The following is a 15,089-nucleotide window of genomic DNA, read 5'->3' on the forward strand; positions in this document are numbered from 1 at the left end:
GTGCTGGGGCTTGCAACTTCAAATAGCATAAGGTTAGAGCAGAAATCCCAGAAGAGAAACAATTAAGCAAAGGCTTGAAAAGACTTCTAAACACACCCACCATCCACGTCTCAGTCCTGCCACTTCCTCTGCCTGCGCCATCGCAGGAGCCTCCCAGCCTGCTCCCGCTCGCTCCCTGCCTTGCTCCCCTAGCAGCAGCCCTCAAAGCAGAAGCTAGCGCGATGTCCCTTAAAGACAGACAGTTCGTGTCACTTTCTACTCCAAATCTTACACTCTTGCTCAAAGTAAAAGCCAAGACCTTATTAAATGGCCTACGAGGACGCATCCTTCACACACACCAGGCACTTACGTTCCTTCTGCCCGCGAGTCTCTTCCCGGATTCCCACATGGTTCACTCGTTTCCTTCCTACAACTGCTCAGTGTCACCTCCTCAGTCAGGCCACCCCTGCCCACCCTGTTGTATTCCCTGCTTTCTTCTCCTCTCCCTCGTACGAACCACGTGATATCCTGTAAAATTCACTCATTTGGTTACCATCTCTCTCTCCCAACTAGAGCCTTCGCTTCGTGAGGACAGGAATTTGTTTTGTTCACTGTCACATCCCTAGTGTCTCGAAAGGTCCCTGGCACACAGTAAAATTTCAGTAGAAAAGGTGAACGAATACATGAGATTTGGTCCCTTTCCTGAAAGCAATGAATAACTGAATGGAGCTCAAGTACTCGTGTAGCCCGCTTCTTGGAAGCGAAGTGCTTTTCTGATGACAGCGGGTCCCACACCTAAACGCTGACGTGAAGGGACAGTCCGTGGACATCGTGACTTTTTTTTTTCTCCCAGAAAAAAAAAAAAATCCCTGTGAATACGTAAAAGGTCTTTTCCTACCTGGCTTATTTTTCTCAGGAAAACATTTGTCCATCAAACCTGCAATATTTTCTCTGTATCTGTTAAAAATTAAAGAATGAGTCATTGTTTGAAGCTTGATGCCATAGAAAATTATTAATATTCAATAGCAGTAAACAGCACGTTGAGTAGCACTGTGTCACACCCTAAATATGCTTACGGACATTCCTCTAAGATAAATTACACAAGAGACCAAGGAATCTTACTGTTTAACACATACTTTCTTATTTCTACATTAGTATAAGTTGAAACTACAGTTCCAGTACAGAAATTCTGACTGAAAAACATTTGCCTTATCATGAGTTTGCCCCAAATAAGTTATTATAAGTCTCCTTTACCTAATTTTGGAATCTCTAACATAGTTAGGATCTTTCAAATTATCCTCCCAGGGAAGATGGCCGCTAAGCCACTGGATCATACAGTAGCCAAGTATTTCCAAGTCACCGCGTCTCGACGGGGCTGTGAACACAGAAGCAGCAGGATGAGCTTACCAAAATAATTTTTAAGGTATAATTTCAAGTATTTCTAAAGCAATAATTGTGCAACACTCAACTCTACAGTCTTGTTTCTCATCATAAAATTTTGACTGCATTTAAAAAAAAGTATTGAACATTGGGGAGTATAAAAGAAATAATTACCTCCAACTAATAATTTAACTTTAAAACCCAAATTGGCAAACGCGAGAGTTTTCAAACTGAGACTATCAGTCTAGGAAACAAATTATAAAACAATGACATTTAATATTGCCCTTGGAAAACCTGAAGATATTAAAAATGCTGTGAGCTGTTAAGAGGGCCAGAGAACTGGGGGTTTTAGCACCCCACGGTGTTGGGCACGGAAAAAAGAAACGCCTGCTGAAGAAACAGGCTAAGAAACAGATGACAAAATAAAGTTTATCTGCTATAAAGTTAGAGCTGCATAAGAAACTTACAGACTTTTGTGTGCGGGGGGCAGGGGCAGGGAGGGGAAGGGGGGAAAAGAGGGGGTGGGTGGGACAGGACATTCCCATCAAGCTAAATGTAACCAAAAAAGAAATGGGCGTTGCAGCCGATTGAACCACATTCACTGCTGAAAACCTTGGTGTCTCCGAAGCCGAAGCTCCGGCAGGAGCTTACAGACTTTTGTGTGCGGGGGGCAGGGGCAGGGAGGGGAAGGGGGGAAAAGAGGGGGTGGGTGGGACAGGACATTCCGATCAAGCTAAATGTAACCAAAAAAGAAATGGGCGTTGCAGCCGATTGAACCACATTCACTGCTGAAAACCTTGGTGTCTCTGAAGCCGAAGCTCCGGCAGGAGCTGTCAGTCGCACGGGCACGGGGGGGCTAGCCTCGCCCTCCGCCCCCATCCATCTTGCCTCTTCAGTCTCATCTACTTATTTACTCATGCGGAACCGGGAACGGTGCAGGCATCTGGTGGAAAACATCAGCTGTGGTTTTTGTTCAACTATCATGGACGTACCCACGCCATTGTGCGCGTCGATGCTGGTGAATTCAATAGTGCCATCGTGACATCTTTTGGGGTCTTCTTTGTATTCTTTGTGGATTCCTTCCGGGCAGTATCGATAAGCAAGGCCATAATCTACCAAGTACACCTGTAAGTTTCCAAGTACCAAGACAAACTTAAGGCAGAGTGAGGCACATACACCCCTTTAAAGGCCAAAACGAAGTGCTGGCATTTAAGGGTGACTTCACTATAAGGCCACAGCACAGCACCCAGACAAGTTAGAGCCTATATGCCAACAATGGCAAAGGCTTAATTCTGAAAGACTTTATTTAAAGAAAAATATTATATGGCCATGTAGCTACAGCCCAGATAATATCACCTGATTTTGTATATTGTTTACCTAAATATGTGCTATCATTAATCTTGTCTCCTCAGTTTGAGCGAGGATTATACACTCATCCTTTTTCTTACAGTCTGAAACAAAACTGAGCACGGAGTAAACCATCGACACTGCGACACAACTGCCACACTCGTGTATGACCGCGAGCTTAGCCGGCACGGGATGCAGTAGTTTTCTATGTAGTCTTAGTAGTTTTCTAGTAGTCTTCTATGCCTCTGCTTCACCACTTATAAAATAATCAAAGACCAATTCGCTTCATAAAAATATTTCAGATCATAAAAATGATCTGAAGAACTTTTAGATGAGGCTCTTATCTACATTTAAATATTATATATTTAAGTCAAGCCTTCATAATTAAAACTAAATTATAATATCACACACACACACATCTGTGGGCACGTTCGTGTGGGCCTGATTAGCATCGAAAGCTAATAAATTTGGCTTTCTTCTATTCCATAGCCTCATATTACATCTCTAGTTCTGGGTAACTGTCTCACCAATGTATGCAATTGGTCACGAGAGGGAACTGAAGTAAAAATATGGGGATGACCTGGCACATACATCTAATACTAAAAAAAAAAAAAAAAAAAAAAAATCCCATCTAAAGATATGCCCAAATAAAAGAGCTGTAGAAATATTTCCATACAGACAAAAGGCAGCATGTTTTAGTCAACTACAAACTGAAATGGGTTGTATTTTTATTTATTATATAAATCCAGTCTACTTCAATTAATGGAGTCCTTGTCATTCAGACTCTGAGCTACGTTTTGTTTGTTTTTAAGCTAAAACATGTGTTATACGTACATAGAGCCTTTATGGCCACCACAATGGAGATGGAGGAGGGGAAGCAGACATACGAGATCACAGAAAGAGAAGCCAAGGATGAAGGAAAAACTAAGCAAGAGAAAGTTAAATACGGGTTTGAGGAAAAGCAAAATAAAGTACGGACTATCGACACAAACACATTTATACTGTTTAAATATTCTTTCCTCATACAAGATCAAGTGAGAAGTGAGACACGGAGAGCAGTAAGCGCAGTCACGCGCCAACGCGTGTCAACCAAACCTCGCTTAGGAGAATCATGGAAGCGGCTACACGAAAGTTACAGATTCCTTTACATTACCTAAACTAACCCAAATAAAGGTAAAATAACATTAGCTTTTCTCCTTTCCTTAAAAAGTAAAAACTACAAAGCAAATGTAATAAACTAAAAAAATGCAGATTTGAATTCCACACCCTAACTGCACACAAATCGAGACAGCTAAGATATTTCTATAAACCAATTGATTTGAATAATCAACATGTTAAAGACCAAATTTTCGAAGTAACAGAACACTTTCATTTGATGGATTTCTTGAACAAAGGAAATAAAAAAAATGACAAAGCAGACAGGCAAACATAATTCATTGGTGCACTATATAATTTTAAGCTTCCACCCCCAAATAGCTATTTGAAATTCATTTTGTATCACAAGCACTTCTTCTGAATATTATTTAGGGCAAAATAGCCAACTTGATAAAGTGCCAAACAAATCCCATCAAAAATGTAGAATGTTAACTAGATAAAAGTGTCAAGAAGAAATGTTATTATTACCCTATCTACTTCAAAAAGTAAAACTTCTGTATGGGTTCGAAAGTTCAAAGGAACCATACATGTTTTCAAACAACAGGTTCTAAATAGTGGAAATTAAAGTTATAAAACTACCTGGTCAGGATTCTTGCAGCTCAGAAGAAGATTGGAAGCCTTGATATCTCCATGCACATACTCGTGCTCGTGAATATACTCCAGAATATCCAGCTATGAAAGCAGCACACAGGACAAATTAGTGCAGTGCCCGACACCGACCAGCAGAGGACCGAGCTTCAACACAACTAGCTCTACTGGATTAAAAACAAGAAGCATGTAGCTCACATACAATTCTTAAGCTTAGCTGCAAGACAGTTTTCCGAGAAAACCTTTTGGCATTTGCTTCATATATTTTCTGAAGGTCACTCCCAAAGCGATCCATTATCATAAACCTGTAACTAAAGGCAAATGAGAAAAGTCAATGAACAAAATATAACTCGGGAAAATCTACTTTGCAATGAGTACTCTTCTTTCGAAGTAGCTTTTCAAGACAATGTTTAGGAAGAGAGAAAAGGCAAGAAAGACAAACATTTGAAACAATTTCTTCTAACTAGAATTCTCAAGAGCTGAGAGAGCTTTCCTGGGGCCTCCTGGCCGTGGCCAGTACAGGAGACAGTATTCCAGTAAGTTACAGAGAGAATCCAACAGATTCTTTCACAGTAAAATAGAACAATCTGAGAATGATATCAGCGTTCTTTCTCATAGCTAATTTATGCTTCTAGATATTATCTTCCTGTGACCGATTTTCTCTATTTTTAAGGCACATTTTAGCATAGCAGTATTACATACCATTCCGTTAAAATCAAGATTGTCAAGAGATGCTGTAACAATAGCTGCATTCAATAAAATCGCTTAAACGATGTAAAAGGACTGTATATGAAATACTCAACAGACAAGATTTGGGGAAGAGGAAATACTCTTGAAAAATGCGAAGATTTTTGGTTTTGCCACAAACCAAATATGTCACCTTAGTCAAGTCACATCGCTTCTTCAGGACCCAGTCTCCACAGACATGGGTGAGTGAGGAGGCAGGGCTCACACTCCCTAAGGACTTTCCTAGCACTCTGACTCTAAGGTTCGGCAGCCACGCGCCATACGTCAGCGTGGCCCGAGAAGCATCACCCAGCTGTGGTGACACGGCTCATCTTCTGCTCTGAGGACCACGTCAATCTTTACAAAGTTTCCTGGGTTCTGACTTGTCTAGTTAAATCACCCAATAAATCAATCGAGACCACACTCAAAATGCATCATGATGAGAAGTACTTCGTGCTCCAGTAAGTGGCAGAGCCACGCTTCTGACCACTACACCACACGTCGGCAGGACACAAGAATCCCACTTACAAGTTTCTAAGATAAAAATACGATATGACAAGTTCAACAGGGAAGGAAGAGCTAACGTATAAGACCATACGCCAAACAAAGGATTCAGAATTCTATCCATTTTTGAGCTGGAAGAGAATAAGAGATCATCCCGTCTGAACATCTTTTAAAAAGTAATTAATGTCTGTGGAGGGAAAGTGATTTGTCCGAAGCCACACAATTACTGGCGCACGTGCTCATCCATGATCTCCCAGCACCTGGACCTCCAAGGTAACACAGGGACAATTCTGACGGCCTGATTTCCTTCGTAACAACGGGTTTTCCAACATCGACGGATGAGCACACGTGTACGTGTTTGTATTTTACAAATGAGTGATGTGAGAGTGTGATTATTATAAAAATGTATACAAATATGCACGGGTAACAAAAGTACCACCTCTGTTGACAGTCTCAAAAAGGGCTAAAAGAAACTGTTCAATTCGACGAGAGATCTATTAACAAATCCCATCAAGGAGGTCTTGCTTCACACGCACAGGCCACAGCACTCGGTGACAGCCCCTTAACTGCCTCACCATTTCTAAACACACATCGCCTGGAGCGGGATTCTGTGTGCCGCACCTAAGTTTTTACCATGTTCCTCTGGGAAGGCATTTCTACCACTGAACAGTAAAATGAGAGTTATTCCTAAGTAACTCCCCTAAAGCAAAACCATCGAGGTACAACACACCCTCCCAAAAACCTGGGTGAAACAATGCAAACAACAGGAAAATGTAAATCAATAGAAATAACTTCATAATGGCAGCAGATAACATTTTTATTCTGACCCTGTTCTCAGCACTATATACATATTAATTCAAATGAGTTTCAGGGGAAAGGAAGGCTCTCTGGTGGACGGGTGGGGCTGGAAGAACAATCTTACTTTCTACATCTTTATTTCTGTAAGAACCAAAATGATTATTTTTAAGAGCGTCAACCTAAAAAGCAAATCAATACCTTGGAGGTGATTTCAGAGACACTTCCGGCAACTTCACGCTATGGAAGAGACAGGCTGAGAGGCAAGGTGGCCACTAGTAAATGGCACGTTAAAGGTAAACTCAGTGAGTCTGGTTCCGGGGTCCCTGACTCTGCAGCACCCTCTAGTCCCCACGGAAGTTCTCCCGCTGCGCTCCTGTCAGTCAGTGGACAGAGTCCCCCTTCCATCCCCACCAGCTCTCCAGGCCCTGGTCACTTCACAGGAGCCGCACGCACACGTGCACGCACACGCACACGCACACACACACGCGCGCGCGCGCACACGTCCTGTTTAAGTGGCTGTTTTATCACAAAACGGGATAAGACTGTATAAGGTAAAATGTGCTTTGACAGTGTTGGCAACTTTAAGAAAAGGTGCCATTCCCAAAACAAAGGAAGGAAGAGAGAAAGGAAAGAAGGAAGGAAGGGAGGAGAGAGGAAGAAAGAAGGGAAGGCAGAGAGGGGAAAAGGAAGAGAGGGAGGGAGGGAGGAAGGAAAATAACGATGATGACTGCAACTAACATTTACTGAGCACATACTATGTGCCAGAAAATCCCCCTTACGATTTGCATGTTTTCATTTCATCTTCCCAATGACTCCAAAAAGTAAGTACAATTATCCCCACCTTACAAGTGATAGAAATATGGAAAACTAAACATAACCCCGGAACCACGCCTGATGGAGCTGAGTGCAATCTAGTTCAGTGATGTTTAAATTTTATTGTGATATAATTTTTGTTGTTTAAAAAAAGTGTATCCCAAAATTTTGGAAGGAGGTGAAAAATTCTGTTATTCTACCTTTAAAATGCTCCAGTCCCCCCACCACACTGCCCTTCCAATCATTTGATAACGTGCTGTTCCTGAGGGGTACAACCGCTGTGCCCTGGAGTGCCACCACATGCTATCTGCTTTCTAGCAAGTCATCTGTGAGGGTGTTTCCTGCCCAAGTCCCCTCTTCACAGGTTCCGATGCGGCATGTACACCACGTAAACCAGTTCTCAAACGCCACCTGCACCATCCTGTCACCGTCCCTAGTTCAACACACAGGTTCCAAACCGCTCTTGCCTCCCTGAGTCTTCGAGATCCGCCTCAGTCTCCAAGTTCACCTCCTTCTCTCCTTCACACACGTGTCCTTCGCTTGCTAAGGAAGGGTGGCGGACAGGCCGCACGCAGGCCGAGGCCTGCCCTGCCCTGCCCTGCGTCCGCATCCCCCTCCTCGGTGATTCTCTGAACCAGGAGCTGTTCACATTCAACGGATGACAGACTCCTCTGAGAGTAAAAGCTAACATGGGTTTTACACATTTACCGAGAGCTTTACCTTTAATCACTCTTACTGAGCAGCTGTTACTTCATTTCACAGATGAGAAAAACAAGGCAAAAAAGGAATCACTCACCCAGGCACACGTCTTCAGGGACCAAACGCAGACGGACCAGGCAGTCTGGCTCTAGAAGCCTTACTCTTAAATTACTTCCTCAGTCCTTGATCTATACTATTTCTCCAGAAAATCTCATAAAATATAGAACCTTGTTCCAGCAAAACACATGTGACAGACACTGAGCATCACTTCCGGGAGTCTCCACTCTCCCTGGGGGACACGTGGCTCCACGAGGAGGCCTGCCAGGGCCCAGGCGGCTGCCCGCCCACACCGCGCCCAGCTCTCTCTCCTCTCTCACCAAGCCAGTTTGGCTCGCGCATTCCGTCCTCCTCCACGCAGCCAACACGTGCCCGGGCCAACCGCCGTGACCACTCGGCCCTGGCCGGTGACTGTTTCAAAATGAACTCCAATCAAACTCGGACTGAAAAACAGGACAGAGGTCAGTCTGCCACGAGACGCCAAGCCAAGGGATTCTCTCTAGGAAAGTGACACCCACCGGAAGTTATCTTCTCCTGGGGGGTACTGTGTGCATGAGAAGCCACCAATTAGGGCAGCCACCTCAAGGCCACGCAGTCCGGGGTTGATAGAGAACACAGCTGAGACAAGGAGGACAAAGGGCAAGGTAAAGGGACCTGGGCCCTTGCTAGTTACCTACGAGCTGAACCAAAGTTTTCCTTTATTTGCTGGTGAAAGCATTCAAATCCCACAAATCCCAAACTTCAAAGCTCAGCAACCAGCCTAACTCCACACACTGCCACTCAACTACTGAAAAGGGATCGATTATACATCAATCTACCAGAGGTTTTCTCCTACTCAACTACGCCAAAACATCCTCACCATTTTCCAAACTCCTAAGACCCACGAGAGTCAGAATCATACAATTTTGATGTAACTGTTCTGTCTCACACACGTTTCGTGCTAGTCTTCCCTCCTAGCCGGACTGAAACCTCACAAAAGGCAGGACGCTGCGGAGGGCAGATGACACATCCAACACGAAAGACCCAGCTGAAGCCGAAGGGCTTCCTTCTCCATAAGGGATGTGGAGTTTTTTGTTTGTTTGCAGGACAGATCTGGCTCTGTTCCTACTTGTCAGCTGGGCTGCAGCCCGTGGCTGCAGGTACAAGCCCACCCCCCACCCCCGCCCCGGCGAGAGGCGCTGCCGTTTCTGACATCGAGTCACAACCTGTCCTGTGGGAAGCAGAGGGCAGCACTAACCCCTTGCTCACCTGTCACACCCCCGCTCAGCCCAGAGGAGGCCCAGCAGCACCGCAGGTGCTCAGGGAGAGATTCTTAACTAAACCGACTACAGTGACTGCTCAGAAAAGGGAGGAGAGAAACAAACATGTATATTTTTACCTTTTTCCATTTTTATCGTGTAGACCAGACCCCCAATATTTAGGAACACCCAGGTACTTCAGTTTATGGGTACGAATCCATTTCTGAACTACAAATTAAAACAGATGCTTGTGATTTCGATTCTGTTGCCGTAAATAATCTTTTAAATCATTAAGAGTAAAATGTACTTATACCTATAAGATTCGCTTTTATTTATTCATAAAAAAGAAAGTAAACAGTACATTATAACAGATAAAAAGTAATTCAAAGCATTTTTATTAACCCACAATAATATTTTATCCTGCCCTAAACATTGTCTTTACAATTAAAAATCTGCAAAAAACATTCTTAAAAAAATCAAACCACAGTACTGTGGTTACAATTTATAGCCTTAATTATGTAAATGTTTACTTGCTTCCTTAGAAAGACTTTTCAATTACCCCAATCTCAAAGTTTTTTACCTCATTCTAAAGTCCCCAACTAGGAAATCAAGCTCTAGGAAAGATGGGAGGCTTCCTGGAGAGACCGTCAAGCCTCTCTGACAAGGAGACTCGCTGGATTCTCAGAGGGGTGAGGAGGAGTGGGGAGGGGAGAGGAGGGGAGGGGAGGGGAACAGAAAGGGCCCAAGGAGGCAGAAGAGGCCCTGCTCTCCACCTGGATAGTCTGTTCCAGTTCATCAATTCTGGCACCCCCACCCCCGTCCCCACCCCCACCCCAAGTTATGTTCTCCAGAGTTTAAAAAATACTCAAAAAGATTTGGAGATCCTTGAGCCATACTCATGGATTAGATTTCTCAACTTTTAACAACATTTCCTAAATCATAATTTGTTTATTAACTTTATTCTACATATAGATACACATGAAATCTTAAAATAAACCCATTAAAAGACCAAAATTCTTTTATACAAATCTCATTTAAATAGGATACATTTATAAAGTAAAATATAAAGAACCATAATATAAGATCCAATGTTTTAGTCTTGTCTTAAACCAAAAATACAACGAACAGTGGTCACGTTAAAAGCATAATGTGTTATATTTCTTACTTTGCTCTGGTTTGGCAGCTCGCTGGTAGAACTTTAATTCAGTAAAAAGAGGTCCATTGTCACTGGGTTCCTTGAAAATAGGAGTTAATTAGTACTAGCAGTAGTTAAAATTACTGAGTTATTTTCAGTGAACCTTCAATAAAAGCTAATAAATCAATTTTTCTTTCCAAACGATGAAGGTTTGATACTTAAGTTTATAACTATGTTGAAGTCAAACCCTTTAGAAATATTTTCAGTATTCTCAGAATAGTCTGTAAGTCTTATATTTCTCTCCAGTTCCAATTTTATAAGTGATAAATTATATAACATTAGATGAACAGCTCAGTCTTTGCTGAAGTTTAAGAAAAACCTTTAAACTTATTTTTATCTTTATTAAGCAAAAACCAGCAACCATGTTAACCATTTCACCAAGCGGCTACAAGGTATTTTTGAGATTTAATAAAATTTCAATACTTGATTTAACCAATTCGTGGCAAAATCCCATTGCTTTCCCGTTTCTCATTACAGTTATACACAGCTGATCAGGACTGGCAGAAACCGAACTTACCACAGAGGGTTCTGGAGCTCCAGAGGAAGCAAGTGCTGCCCGTTTAACTGCATCCTTTCCTGCCTGACACCGACTCCCACACGTCTCAGACTAAGGAGGCGTACAATTTACTTCCCACACAGCTTAGTATCAAGGGGAAAATGGAGCTCGATAACAATTGTTTCCCACCAATTTTACTGGACTAGTCGTTTCACATTTTAAGGGACATTAACAACTAAAATTATTTGCAAAGAGCTATATACTCACAAAAAGGTATTTGTCAAACAAGAAATATCAGCCCGTTAGGAGTTGTCTTGTTAAATAAATATGAGGTTGGAAAGAGCTTATAATTTCATGCACCTTTTCAAATAGTCTGATTAAAATTAGTTAGTATTTATTCAATGTTTGATATTCTGTATTATCTTGTTTATTAAGAATCTTGTTTATTGAAAATTTTCAAAAGATTTTTTTGAAAAGCATCGAAAACTGCAAATCAAAAAACTAACATTTTTCAACTCATTTTAGAATTGCTTTTCTTTCAGGAAGAATGAGGAAATTTTTAAACAGAATATCTATATAGCTGTAGTTCAAGTATCAGTAGAATATCAGAAGTGATAAATGAGGGCCACTACTTAACTGAGAAAATATTCGTGAAAATATATAGTTTCCAACGACTGGAGATGCCTTTTGCAAATGCATAAAATATGTCCTTTTTAAAATTTTTTTTATTCACGATTTCCTCACTGTCATAGAAGTTAATTTTCCTCCTTGAGGTTTAAATATAACCACTATATACATGCAGTCCTAAAATCTCAGATACCTTGGAATTCAAAAAATAGGAATCCCAAGTTAAAGTACCTAAAGGAAAACTGAGAAGCAACCTGCAGAGTAAGGCAGGACCTAGTTAAGACAGAGCGTTCGACAGCAAATGGGCAACACATATGACACTTGGATCAGAACCTGACAGTAAGCAGGCCTGTGTGTTACAGGTAAGTCTACTTTTCAGCCCGGTCTTAGAAGAGATTGGAACTCTAGGGTTTGGCGCGTCAACACTGCTTAATAAGTAGAAACTAACCAATATACTAAGGTGCGTGTGAGCACCAAACCCCTAATTTGCAGACTGGGCACCTTGATTTTTGCTGTGCCCTGTGGCTCCTTTCCTGGCAACAGTGGTAGCTACACAGACACGTGTGCATGTTCAAAGCCTGCAGCCTGAGAACAGGCGTTCAGCAGGGGTCAGGGACTCAGTGAAAGACATGAAGAAATGAAAACTCACAAGAAGGAATTTTGGTAAAGTTACTCTCCAAAGGCCAACTTTTAGACTAGCTCATTAATATAATTCGGGTTCAAAAGGGGTTTTCCTAAGACAAATTCTGGCTTAATACGCATCAGTATAAAATTCTGATTTATTGTTTTGACCTATGTCACATCAACTTCAATTTTCAAGCTTTCCATCAGGCAATAATTCATTAAACTTATAATAATGAGAATCAACCTAGAAATCAGGCTATTATAATGAGAGCCCCACTACACTGAAGGCTCTCTGAGCTCATACCATACTTTTTCTAATACAGCAAGACTCCATTATAACAAAATAAAGGAGCTACTTCCTTGGCATTGCACTCTAGCCAAAGCTAGCTATTTCTGAAGAAACTACCTTAACTCATAACTAAAATTTTATTAACATATTTCAAATCTAAAATACTTTGCCAACGCTATAATAGCCAAGATTTAGAAAAGAAATCAGGACTGACATTTTAACTAGAATATCACTAAACGTTTCTTTAAGACTTTTAAGTGTCAAAATGAAGATGACAACAGAAAAAAAATTAAAATGTGATACATTTCAATGGCACCATCTAAAAGCAACTGGCTGCCATTTAAAAATGAAGCTGTATAAAGTTTCTCCTTCCTACCAAAAAATGATGATGTCTGAATTGAAAATTCAGGTCACTTCTCATAACATCAGTGAGGGGACGTAAACATCAGTCTGCAAACTTCTTTCCACAGCACTTCGAAATACAGGTTTAATCAGTTCAAAAGGAAAGTGACCTTGACATAAAGAACTATTAGGACACAAGATCCACAAGCCTGACTTCTACCCCTCCAGTTCTGCTATTAGCTCAATGACATGACGACAAAGGCTAAGTGTAATTGAAAGAATTATTATAAAGTCTGTAAACAAAAAACCTCAAAGAGAAATTTTTCTCCTTGCATTATCCAACTTATTATTACCAATTTACCATTGCTCTCTGCGCATGCATTTTCTTGAAATAAAATACACACAGTGTCTCTCAGTTATCTAGAGACGGAGAGCACAAGGCTGCCACCCCCGGTGTCCCAGTGCCACAACTCCAAAGCTGCCCCATAAGTCAATAAGGGGTAAGACCCTAAACAAAATCAGGCACATTCGTTTGACAGGAGAGAATATATTTAGTATTTACCTAAATACCTATGTTAAATATGTATGTCTTAGCTTCATTTCAAAGCCAACTGTAAAAAATTTGTGAGTTAACTATTTGGAGCCCTTTCATAGAGCAGGTATGCATATGAGCAGCTACCAACATTTTTGACACGAAGATGGAAGCCCCACCAGAAGCACGGGGTACCTGCAAGCTCCCATGCCAACACAAGGACCCCAAACGAAGACAAACACACACACGCATGTGTGGTCAGCCGAAAGCAACCACGGCGGCCTGTGCGCCAGGCTCCACCCGGGGCTCTCCAGGCGGCTTCACCAGACACCCGCCACCAGGTCGCACGTCCAGATTCCGATTACGCTGCCCAAACGGGGCCAGGAGCCACTGCTCGCTATGCTGCTTCCTTATCAAATCTAATGTCACATTAAAAAGCAATCTGCCTCTGATTATTTCTTACCATTTGCTGAGGTTTTCTCCTCTAAAGATAAAATACGTGCTCATTTTATAGAAAACTTGGAAATACTTTGACATTTTCCTCACATACATAGTGATTTTATAAAACTACCTCTACTCTGTAGTTTTGTATCGTGCTTTTTATTTAGTAATTAATTATGAAATTTCCCCAAAGTGTAGTACCTGTTCTTTGAAAACATGATTTTTAATAGCCCTTAATGTTTTATATGACAAATGTTCATAAATAGTTCAGATTTTAATACTGGAAAGATCTGATACTCATTTTATATGTTTATGTTTGATGAGCCATTTCAATTTTTAATATTATAAAGCTCTGAGAATAAAAGAATTATGGAACAGGAATGGACAGAATTCTGGCATAGCATACCACAAATGAAGGCACATTATGAATGGGCCCACTTTAAAAGGCTAGCCAAGTAATGGAAGTGGGTGGCATTAAAGTTAAAAGGTGGTGAGAATTATGGCTAAAAAGTTTTCAAAAGAATAAAACAGGCATTTAAGGATAGCATGCAGAAAACAAAATTTAAAATAAGGTCCTTATCATGAACTAACTCGACATCTAGTTAGGGAGATAAACACATAAAAAAACTAAAATCAACTAATGACATGAGGATATTAGCACGTGAAATTATAAAATAAATGGAAATAGAATGAATGCTGCAGATTAAAGGGGTTCAGAAGAGACAGGTATCAGAGAAGAAATGAGCAAACAGCAGTTACTAAACTCTTCCTTAGAGAAGAAAGAGAAAGCAATATTGTTTTGTTTATGGCATTCTTCCAGGACCGCAAACTACGACACTGAGAATGTTACTGAAATATTAAATGCAAAAGAGAAATCAACTGAATATTTATCACTGTCCTAATTACAACGAGAAGGAGTAATATAGGCTAATGGAAACAGGACCAAATTAAGAAACAGGAGAGGCAGAGTCCTGAACTAGGTTTGAAAACAAATGGCTTTAAACTTAGAAATGCAAAGTAATTTGCTACCTTAAGCAGTTAGGCAATACCTGTTACCACACACTTTTTTTGCATAACTCTGTAAGCAAAAAAGGTAATAAAAGTTAAGTTACATCTAATGACAACTAAACTACTTAAAGTTACCCATAATAAAGGATATCATAATTCTAAACTAAAACTCAATTTAAAGCAGCTCAGGTTCCACAGAAGAAGAGAGACATGGTTCCACACTAGTCCGACCTCTCAGGCATGGCGCCGGC

The 15,089-nt window shown here is 41.1% G+C and overlaps 1 protein-coding gene across 8 annotated transcripts in view; it reads right to left on the reverse strand.

Annotated features, from left to right (window-relative positions):
- VRK1 (vaccinia related kinase 1) overlaps positions 1 to 15,089 on the reverse strand; it is a 67,741-nt gene that overhangs the window by 20,740 nt on the left and 31,912 nt on the right. For 7 of the 8 annotated variants that reach the window (XM_011370199.2, XM_023536631.1, XM_011370196.2 and 4 more), the window contains 7 exons: positions 10,450 to 10,519; positions 9,425 to 9,512; positions 4,652 to 4,760; positions 4,441 to 4,533; positions 2,352 to 2,484; positions 1,234 to 1,354; positions 878 to 936 (listed from right to left, as the gene is read on the reverse strand). In XM_011370199.2, coding sequence (XP_011368501.1) covers positions 878 to 936; positions 1,234 to 1,354; positions 2,352 to 2,484; positions 4,441 to 4,533; positions 4,652 to 4,760; positions 9,425 to 9,512; positions 10,450 to 10,519 — 673 coding nt within the window. The remainder of the gene's footprint in view (positions 1 to 877; positions 937 to 1,233; positions 1,355 to 2,351; positions 2,485 to 4,440; positions 4,534 to 4,651; positions 4,761 to 9,424; positions 9,513 to 10,449; positions 10,520 to 15,089) is intronic. The other variant, XM_023536629.1, reaches the window with a different exon arrangement.

This window comes from Pteropus vampyrus, unplaced genomic scaffold (genome assembly GCF_000151845.1).
Source record: "Pteropus vampyrus isolate Shadow unplaced genomic scaffold, Pvam_2.0 Scaffold164, whole genome shotgun sequence".
In the NCBI taxonomy this organism is placed as follows: Eukaryota; Metazoa; Chordata; class Mammalia; order Chiroptera; family Pteropodidae; genus Pteropus; species Pteropus vampyrus.